This window comes from Tupaia chinensis, unplaced genomic scaffold, assembly GCF_000334495.1.
Source record: "Tupaia chinensis unplaced genomic scaffold, TupChi_1.0 Scaffold144262_1, whole genome shotgun sequence".
Lineage (NCBI taxonomy): Eukaryota > Metazoa > Chordata > Mammalia > Scandentia > Tupaiidae > Tupaia > Tupaia belangeri.
In genome coordinates, this window is record NW_006204120.1 from 3,534,019 (window position 1) to 3,544,968 (window position 10,950).

General features: G+C 46.9%; 1 protein-coding gene across 3 annotated transcripts in view; it reads right to left on the minus strand.

The window, feature by feature from the left end:
• Positions 1 to 91: 91 nt before the first annotated feature.
• Positions 92 to 10,950, minus strand: part of ERICH6B (glutamate rich 6B) — a 61,285-nt gene continuing 50,426 nt past the window's right edge. For 2 of the 3 annotated variants that reach the window (XM_006166526.2, XM_006166525.2), the window contains exons 10-13: positions 10,543 to 10,628; positions 10,236 to 10,388; positions 2,712 to 2,937; positions 93 to 421 (exon numbers count right to left, since the gene is read on the minus strand). In XM_006166526.2, coding sequence (XP_006166588.1) covers positions 206 to 421; positions 2,712 to 2,937; positions 10,236 to 10,388; positions 10,543 to 10,628 — 681 coding nt within the window. In that variant the 3' untranslated portion in view covers positions 93 to 205. Of the gene's footprint in view, positions 422 to 2,711; positions 2,938 to 10,235; positions 10,389 to 10,542; positions 10,629 to 10,950 lie in introns of all 3 variants that reach the window. The other variant, XM_027767435.1, reaches the window with a different exon arrangement.

A 10,950-nucleotide genomic window follows, 5' to 3' on the forward strand; every position in this document is an offset into this window, starting at 1 on the left:
TCTTTTTTTCCCAAAAAAATAATAATTTTTTTTTTTTTTTTTTTTTTTTTTTTAATGCCAAGGAGCTTGGATAGGTCCCAAATTACAAACGAATTCTCAAACAGTGTAACAGGTCTTTGGGGTTTTCTGCGAAGCTCTGGATGGCCTTGCTTCCCAAAACACTCAGTGAATACCAGAGGAACCTCAGGATAAGTTGGTGATGGCCCTAAAATGGGAATCGAAACAACTTCCTCTTTGGACACATGTTCATTAACAACATCTCGGCAGCATCCTGGAAGTTTTCCAAATCATAGGCAGTCAGGAAATTCAGGATCTTATTCATTTTCCCCAGAAGGACCTGGATCTTCTGGGCCGTTGGGCTGGGATCCACCTCCAGGATTGGTTTCTTCTTCATTTTACTCAGCATGTCTGGGATTATGAACTGTGGGGATTCACAGAGGAGAGGTGAGGACCAAGGCAGCCCAGGCACTGTGCTCCTACCTCCCAGATCAGACTCCTTACTCCATGATTGAATCTTTCCTCGGAGCTCTACCCCTGAGGGCAAAGCTCTTCTCCCAGCCCTACCAACTGCCACCTTTCTTCTGTCTCCCGAAATACACTCACTTACTGGTGCTTATGGACTATGGTGACGTGAGCTGAGGCCACACCCAAGGCTGACCCACCAGAGAGAAACCAGCACTTGCATGCTCGCATAGCCTTCCTTCCAAAGGCTGTGCTGTCCTGGGGTATTGTGCGTCTCACCCACGGGGCCCCTCCATGGGCTGGATGACCTCACAGTGTTTGCCTGTCTGCCCCACCACCCCCTTGGGCTCCTTGGAGTGTATCTGGGATTTGTTGAGGTGATGTTTTGCCCTGGTGAGGCCACATCTATGTCAAAGTTTGTCTTGGTTTAATAGCCTATAGAAGGCCAAGAAAAGAGCCTGTTGGAAGAGGAATGATAAAGGATAATGCCAATATGTTCCATTTCTATGAAATATCTTCACATCAAGGGTCTTACTGACGCTGTACCAGAGCCCATGTCCATTGTACAGAGACCACAGGCTCAGACAGTAGAAGTAGAGGGTCCGGGCATGGAAGAGCATGCTCTTCTTGGGATTTCCTGCAGTCACTGCCTGGCTGTCTGCTTCCTGTCTCTCTGGCTGGTCACATCTGTGCTGCTCTGCTTCATTTGGGATCTACCCTGCCCTGGTGCAGCTCCCCTCTGTGCCCCAGCTTTCCAGGGCCATCAGGCCTCCTGGGCTCTGCCCATGCTGGCCCTTCACCGGCCCTTTCTGGGTACGGTCTTCCTTTCCTGGCCTCTCTTGCTCAGGGGAACCTCATGGCTATTCAAAGACTGGTACCCCAGGCCCTCATGCCCTCTACAGCCCCGGCTGCCACTTTTAGCAAGCCACCATGTGGCAGGAGTGCAAATAGGTGGCTCAGGAGCAGTGTGCTAGCCTTGTTCCCTCTCTACTAGGTTAATTGTTCTGAGAAACCCAGGGCAGGCAAGGTCGTTGGGCTGTGGTCATTCAGCCTGCGAGATAGCAGGCCTTGCCATCAAGAGAACCCAGGGCGACCAGCTGGCCAGGCCTGCTAAAACTTGCCCAGCTGGAGCACTCCAAGTCCCATTCCTGAAAACCCACTCAGTCCTGGGCAAACTGGGTGGCTGAGCACCCTAAAACACTACCTTCATTCTTCTCCTCTCATACATAATTCTCATACAGCTTAATTCACCAGAGTCTGCTATTTGGCTGCTTCCTCCACAGCCCACATGCCCAGCTGCCTTACGCCCGAGAGGCAAGTCTGTCTGTCTGTCTGTCTATCTCCTCTGGTAGACCTGTTTCCAGAGTGCCTCTCTGGCAGGGTCTGTGAACCGAGTCTTCGTAGAGTCTTGTTTAGGTCTTACCAGTGGCAATGATGACTCCCTTATATTTCTTCATGACTCTGGATCTCAGAAAGGTCTCAAGAGCCCAATTCCTTCCCTGACTGCAGTCAGAACTCCAGGGAGTCCAGACTCACCATTTGTAGTGGGATGAACTGTGACATCCAAGATATGGCCACACCCTACCCCCCAGTGCTTGTACCTGCCCCCTTACTGGGATATAGGGCCCATGCCATTAAGGATCTCAGGAAAAGACCATTCCGGATTCAGGGTGGGCCAAGGAAGGATCTCTATTAGAGCCTTCAGAGGAGGCCCCACCTTAATTTCAGACTTTCAGCCTCCGGAACTTGCAGAAATAAACTACTGCTGTTTCAAGCGCCCCGTTTCTGGAAGCTCTAGGGAATGAGTGTGCTGTTGCTACCTTCCTCCCACCTAGGTGGTGTGCCCAGACATCTGGGTGACCTTCTGTTTTGAGATGGGTATGTTTGGGGAGGAGAGGAGAGGACACCAGAGGCGGGGCTGGGGACATGGATGGGGACATGGAGTTCCCTTGGTGTTTGGCCTACCCACCAACAGGGTTGGTGTGTCACGTGAGATAACGTTTGTACGCATCTTTGTTTCTGTCAGGCTCACAGCTCAGGCGCTTTGGGGTGTCAGTTTCCTCAGAGCCCAATCTCAGCGCTAGAAAGTTACGTGAATGTATTTGTGTATGCTTAAGCATCAGGTAATGAACATGGTCTTCTTTTTCTATGGGATGGCATGATATAGAATGTGGCATGGACAGGCCAAGCCAGCTCGTGGGCAGGTGGGCATCCCACCCCATGGAGGGCCTGGGGCATTGAGACCTTACCTTGTACTTGGTGCCCATGTTTATACAAACTCGCTTTTGGTCGTGCGCGAAGCAGAAGATGATATTATCCTGGCTGTTTATTTGTACCTGGATGTACTGGTTGATTTTCAGGGAGATGGGTTGGATGGGAGGTGCGTGGACGTGGAGGTTCAGATTCCACCAGTTCCAGGCCTTCAGGCGCATGTTGTGGGGGAAGTAGTAGCCCAGGTTGCGGCTCAGGCTCAACCTAGATGGAGGAGGGGCATCGGGCGGCCTCAGTGCTCAGCCCCAGGGCTACGGTGTTAGTTTTCTCCACAGACTTTACTAATTGAGTCAGTTCTTGTTATGTGCGGTAGTCGTGTTCCGTAAAAATCATCCATTTAGTGACAAATGATCCCATAGCTCTTAGGGAAAACATGCAACATACATACGTGCACACACGCACACGTTGACTATCTGTAACTTACTTTAAGTGCTGGCGACCAGAAGTGTTTCAGATTTTGGATATTTTTACATGTTGAAATATTTGCACACACACACACATGTATATGTGTGTATATGCAAATATACATATACATATACATATATTGCACACACACATATATGCATATATACGTATAGGTGTGTATATATGTGTATATATGTATGTGTGCATTTATATGTATATATGTATATAAGTGTGTGTGTATGTGTGGGTGTGGGTGTGTATATATATATATATATATATATATATATATATATGTAAAAAACTATATATATATGGAATGGGAACCAAGTCTAGCACAAAATTCATTAGTTTCATATATACCTTATACATATACCCTGAAGGTAATTTTTTAAAAGTTCATGTATTTATTCATGAGAAAGAGAAGAGAGGTATCCTTGACAGGGCCTTGTTATGATTTCTCCTCAGCCTTCCAGCCGGCCAGGGTCACAAGTACGCTGGCAGTCATCCCGGGTGTGTTCGGGTTGACCTGGGATCCCTCCCACATGGCTCCGGTATTGTTCAGTGATGTCCCACCGCCTACACCAGTGTGACCGGGCCTGAGGGTAGTTTTCTATTATGTTTTTGCACTGCAGTGTTTTGACTGCAACCTACCATACCACCAGCCTGCCTGAAACTTACACATTCGTAAAACTTTTTGACTCTTCTGTAATAATTAGCTTAAAACATAGGCACATTGCATAGCTGCACAGAAAAAGCATATTGCTTTAACCAGTAAACTTTTTTTTTTTTTTAGTAAGTATTAGCTCATCACAAAAGTCCCGACAACCCAATAGGAGGAACACACTCTAAGCAATGAAAGGTCAAATGTGAAATTTTCCACTTGTGTCACGTAGGTGCTCAAAAAGTTTAGGATTTTAGAACATTTTGGATTTTGGATGTTCAGTTTAGGGATGCTCAACCTGCACACACACACACACACACACACCCCTTACATAGATTACTATAATCTTAAATCCTAAAAAGAGCCCTTCCTTGTAGTTTCTATTTTCCTTATTTTACTAAAGAAAAAATGAGTCCCAGAAGTGTTACGTGACTTTCTGAGGCCACGAAAAATCCTAGAGCTGGGCCAAACCTGTCCACGTGGCGCCAGAGCTCCTTGCACTCCACTGCCCCGCCTCCACGTGTCTGTGCTCTGGTCATCTCTAAGAGGCTGAAACCAGTCGCCTTGTCCCACTTCGTCTGAGGACGTGCACATGGGGTAACTCGAAATTTTCATGTTTCTTAGCGTGCCCGTGACCCTGTGTGAGACATGTTTACAGTCTGGAGCTGCCAGACCTCTCGGTCACTGATGGCGTGCACACAGGACAGGCAGTCACAGTCACAGTCCTAACATTGTGGAGCGACAACACTCACGTGTCCGAGCTGACGGTGAAGTACGCAGGTAAGTCACATGGAAGCATAACACACACATCATGTGCAGTACTTGGTACTTCTCAATGAGGATGCATAATTATGTTACCAGGCCACATTTTTACTGTTTCGTGTGTGCTTCTCCTTTTGGGTTGTCAGGACTTTTATGACAAACCAATACTTATAAAAAAGTTTACTGTTAAAGCAATATGCCTTTTCTGTGCAGCTGTGCAATGTGCCTATGTTTTAAGCTAATTATTGTTACAGAAGAGTCAAAAGGTTTTAAAAATTTATAAGTTTAGGGGCCAGAAGGTGGGGTGGTGGTTAAGGTGCTGGACTCCCATATAGCTAACTGTGGTTCAAGTCCTGGACCTGGTGGCTTGCTTTCTCACTTTCCCTTTCTCTCTCTTTGGTCATATTAAATAATCATCATAATAAAACTAAATAAAATGAAGTAATTCTTTAAAAAATTTATAAGTTTATAAAGTAAAAAATGATAGTAAATTAAGTTCAATTTATTATTAAAGAAAAATATGTTTTATGAATTTAGCATGGCCTAAGTGTACAAGGTGTCTGAATCTACAGCGGTGTACAGTAAGATCCTCAGTCTCACATTCACTCACCACTCACTCACTGGTCACCCAGAGCAACGTCTAGTCCTGCAAGGTCCATTCTTGGCAAGTACCCTACAGAGGTGCAGGGCTTTTGATCTCTTATGATGTACTTTGACCATACGTTGTCTATGTTCCGACGCGTTCAGACACACAGACACTGATCATCGTGTTACCGTTTCCTATGCCGCTCGGTGACATGCCCCATGGGTCTGCTGCCTAGGAGCAGGAGGCTATGCCATATGGCCTTGGCGTGTCACAGGCTCTTCCATCTGGGTTTGTATAAATGTACTCTCTGATGTTCACACCACAACGAAATCACCTCATGATGCATTTCCAGAACATGGCCCCCTCTCTAAGCTACGTATGGTGATATAGGGGCACGACTGTATTACTCCTGGGAGCCATCCGTCAGTGGTTAATTCACTGTTCTTGGCCACAGAAGAACTCTAAACTCCCGTAAGTGCCATGCATAGTGAGAATCGGCTGTGTTGTCTACCACCTAGTCTCCCCACGATGCCATCAACTCCTGCGGGGCAGGGGCAACATGCCTGTTACCCTGCCGGGGTCCAGCCGCCCAGGCCTGCGCTGGCATCACATGAGTGGAGAGGGGATGGTTTCTCCCTCCTCTCGCAGGCCCTATGTTCTGTGGATTTGCCTTCCCCTTGAGCCTAACCATGCCATTCGTAAGATGCTTTACCTTGGACCAGTTTCATAACTTTTCTGTACATCAATTTCCTCAACTATAAAATGCAGATAAAGCACTTTACTCACAGGGTTGTGTGAGGATTACATGCCTATATATAAAAAACTCAAAAAGCATTGGAATTTCCTTATTATATTGACAGGGAGGAGGGCATTTGGCAGGAAGCAGATGTCCAGCTGGGTTTATCCCAGTAAATGGCTTTCATTAGTGTTTACGCTAGGCCATACCCCATGTCCAGAATTAAGAGATTGTCCCCTGCCTGGATTTCCCAGCTCTGGATGAAGGCTCCCATTGGAAGATGGGACCTAGAACTCCCAGAAATGGTCGTAATCTGAAGGCTCCTGCTCAGGGAGTGTGAAGATCCTGCTAAGAAGTCAGTAGAACCCACCCATCAAGGACCCCAAATTTAAGCAGATCTGGGGTCCTTAAAGCCTGGTCTAAGACTCTATGGGTGAAGTGAGAGACAGTGCTTGGTTTTAGTTTCTGCATACCCAGAAAATGACAGTCATGCCTTCTGTTGGGTTGTCAGAAAAGTCATGATGCATTTCTGCATAGAAAAGTTATGCCCAGACTTTTCCGACACCTCAATGCTTTCTCTGAGGAAATGGAAATAAAAAAAATGACCCAGGAAATTTGAAGTCCTTGAAACACCTTGGCCCTAAGTTCTTCCCAGTGCCTGAGGCACTATGGAGGAGCTCAGAGTTGAGGCTGCAGACAGAGGAACCAGAGAAGCAGCTGTGGAAATTCCCAGCAGGTAGGGCCAGGGGCCCTGGCCAGGCAGTTTTGCATTCCCAAATGACTTGAGGGTCTTTTCTACAAAATCTTCTCTCAGTGATAGTGAGACTGTAGTTCTGATGAGTCCCTCGGGACTGATCCCTGCCACTGTGGGTCACACTTGACTCTGAAGAAGCAGCCTCTAGGGGAGGAACCAGCCTGGGGTCAGGGAACCCATTTGAGGTGGAGATCTGTCTTTGCGGTATGACTTTTTGGGGATATGGGTGGTGGAGGTACACATGGATGGTCTGTCTGTCATTTAGATGTCTGTGTGCAGGGGACAGGGACCTCTGATGAGACTGAAATGGGACCTTTTTCCTCCTCTACTATGCTTGCTTGATGACCTGTTCAGCACTAGGAAAGATGACAGTGACAACATTTGGAGGTGGTGTCTCCAATGGGAGAAGGAAAAACAGGTAGGGGCTGCCCAGTGGGCAGGCAGAGGGTCAGGTAGGGCAGGGCAAGGCCAAGGTCCCAATCCTGGATGCTGGCCAGTGTCCCATGGACAGGTCCCTACTTGGACCACTTGTTGAGATTCATGAGGTCCACTCCGAGCCAAACTGACTAGCTGATTTAAACAACAGGAAGCTTCCCAGTCTGAGCGGCCCATTTTTCTCCACGGAGAAGGAGCTCAGGATTAGAAGGGGAAGCTGCAGTATACGCATGAGCCATGGTTAGTTAGCATGCTATCTGGAAATCTTGCAAAGGTGAAAAGGCAGCAAGTACTATAAACAGTGGGATGAGAAGTTAGGGACTCATGGACTGGCTTAGAAGGCCTGCAGCCAGAGCAGGGCTGTTTGGACAGAGAGATTCTAAACCACTCTTGGCTGCTGTGCCCCAGGACAGGACTGGGTCATTTCCTCACCAAGTTGAGTCTTTCCCAGGGTCCCAGCAATGACTTGGATGGCACCCACTCCTGACTTGAGGGCTGAGAGGTGTTCCCTGTGTATTTTATTGAGGAGATGCAATGGATTATGTCTTTTTGAGTCTTTACCTTATAGCCCAAGCTGATGGCCTGCCCTGGGGTAAGGGCAGTGATGGGCAGTTGCTGCAGCTTGAGGGCATTGACCACTTTCCACGGCCTTAGCAGTGCCATGGGGGGCATGTCCAGGATGTCCACAGTCAGCTGGCCTGCAGAAACATCTGACAGGGTTTCAAGAGTGCAGAGCTCCAGGCCCCACTCCAGACCTACAGAACCACAATCTTGAGGCAGCAGGGTCAGTCCTTACCCTAGCTATGAGCACCAACTTTTCCTTTGGGTTCCAAAGTGCTGAGACTCAGGGATAAGATGCGATACCTCTTCTTCTTCTTTTTTTTTTTTCCTTTTTTTGGAGAGGTTTTTGCTATAGGGCGCATGCGCTCGCCAGGCCGACAGAGAGAGACAGAGAGACAGAAAGCGAGAAATCACCCCTCAGGGGGGATGGCCATGCCGCAATCCCTTCTCTGTTCTCCTCTCGGGATCTTGGGCATGCACGCACACGTGCCCGGTGTGAGTTTAAGCCACTGGGTCCAGGACTTGAACCATGGTCGACTATGTCTCCAGCGACATAGCCATTATACTAACTGCTGGTCCCTGCGATATCTCTTCTTCACTTTATTTGACAAATTTAAAAATTAAAAAAAAAATTTAGGCTGAGTCAAAATGTCATAAAAATGAGCCGATTCCATGACACGGTGGTAATGTGTTGCTCAAGAAAAGCCCGATCCCGCATAGTGACTGTGGTTCAAATCCCTGGTCCCGTAAGCTTGAAGCATGCTGGGCACGTGCGCCAGCACCCGGGGTCTGACAGACTGGAGGACTGCAGGGAGGGGATCCCGGCATGACCAGACCCTGTGAAGGGCGCTTATCTCTCTGTCCCCCACTTCCTGTCCCCCCATTCTGTATGTATATGCTCTATTATGAATAAATAAAAAAAGGTCATAAAAACTTCTTGCTTGTAACTTAGGGCACTCAGGGAAAGTGACTTATCATATTTTCTGAATCTAAGTTTCTTCATCAATAAAATGAAAGTAATTCCTAGATTTCCTCAAGGTCTCTAAGAGGCCTACTGCCTGTCAACAGATACTGTTTGGGATAATTAACTATCTTGTCACTTCTGCTTTGTGTGTCCCATATCCAGATCCTTTATCCACTTTTTTAGGCAGTCTTTTCTATACAAAGGGCCCTCAGGGAAGAGCAGTTACTTTGGAGAACAAAAAGTCAATCAGGAAATGGTGTTTAAAAAGGCTCATAGCCATGGGACCAGCAGTTAGTGTAATGGCTATGTCGCTGAGCTCCCATGTAGCTGGCCAAGGTTTGAGTCTTGGACCCTGAGGCTTAAACTCACGCTGGGCATTTGTGCGTGCGTGCGCAAGATCCTGAGAGGAGAATGGAGGAGAAGGGATTGCGGTGTGACCATCCCCCCTGGGGGGTGATTTCTCACTTTCTGTCTCTCTGTCTGTCTCTGTCTTTCTGGCAAGTGCATGTGCCCTATAGCAAAAACCTCTCAAAAAAAAAAAAAATAAGCCCATGGCCTGCTGGTGATGTCATGTATAGTATTCTCAACTCACCTGCTGTGTGTCGTATATCATGTTGGGAGAGATCTCTTTACAAACTAAATGATGTGTAATGATTGAGTGTATAAATAATAACAAATAATAATAAAAATTAAGGGAAAAAAGCTCATAGCAGAGATACTATTCCTAAACACCAAGGCCTAGAGAATTAAAATATATTTTTGGAATTAAAAAAAAAAAGGTTCGACTTTGACTATGAAGGAAGACAGTATAAAATTGATCTAAAATAATATGTATCTCTCTTAGAATAGGAGGAAGAGAAAGTCCTTTTTTTTTTCTTTAAAAGTTTTTGTCATAGGGCAGCTCATGGGTGGTGGGGAGGGAAAATGGACAGAGACAGTGAGAGGGAAAATGAGAAATTGCCCCCTAGGGGGGATGCCACGAGCAATCTACAATTGGTTGAATCTATGGGTACAGAAGGCCAATTGTATGTGCACCCCCAGAGCCCTCATCAAATCCTTCTTTCTGAGGCACTGGGTCTTCCTTTTTATTTTTAAAAATTTTATAGAGACTTTTTGCTATAGGGTGGGTGCACTCACTGGAGAGAGAAAACAGAAATAACCCCCCAGGGGAGATGGCCATGCCGCAATCCTTTCTCCTCCATTCTCCTCTCTGATCTTTGGGCATACAGGCACATGCACCTGGTGTGAGTTTTCAGCCCCCGGGTCTGGGAATTGAACTGTGGCTGACTGCATGAGAGTCCAGCGACATAACCACTATGCCACCTGCTGGTCTCGGTACTAGTTCTCTCTAAGGTAATTCTTACAAGGTTTGACTCTGAAGATGAAACCAGTAGAACATGGCCACTGTGAGTTCGTGATTGCTATTTTACCCTTGGGAAAACAGTGATGCAGTATGACGCTGTGCCTTCTCTGGGGCAGGGGCCTATCCTCCTATGCCACCATAGTATCCATTTCCCCCTTTCCAACACATAGGAATCAAGGGAGAGAAGGGAAGAAGGCTGCCCAGACTGGAAATCAACCTTCCACCATACCACTTCTCCTCAACGGGGATGTTGGGGATTCATGACCCAAGCTTACCAGATATCTCTGTCTTCATCATAGAAGGTGGCATGACCAGAGTTATTGACAAGGGCCCGAATCCATGCTTTTCCACTGTCTTCCAGAATGATGTATGTGAAACTTTCAACATTTATGCTGAAGATGAGCATGGCCAGGTTTCCTGATGGATAACTGGGAGGTGGTTAAGGCACAAATAGTCCTTTGGGATACCCAGGGAAAGGCAGGGCCCTGCCTCAGTCCACCCTCAGCCACACTCCAGCCCCAATTCACAGACTTTCCAGGTGTTAATAGGTCCATGTGAGTGTCCCTATACTCCATTGGATACTATATCTGGCCTGTCCCATCAGGAAAGAGAATTTGGAAGATATTTTCATTGCTGTAGAGAATTATTTTTCCATAACCTTGGTGGTCCTGGAAAGAAGAGACAAGCCTATGAAAAATGTAAAAAGTGCACAGGATCTACCATCTTATTCCAGGGTATGGCATGGTCCCTAGAGTGCTTTGACCTCATCTATTTGCTCAAAGTCTTTGCCTACGTGCCACTCCACCCACGACTCCCACCACTTTGCTGAGGATGCTCAGAGCTTCAATTCACTTCTCTATAGCGTGAGGAGGCAGAACTGGATTCATGGTGTATGTGTGTGCTGATGTAGGATGTAGGTTTTAACTAGCATTTCAATCAGATTAATGGTTATTGAGTGTATTCGTTTTCTACGGCTGGGGGGGGAAAAAA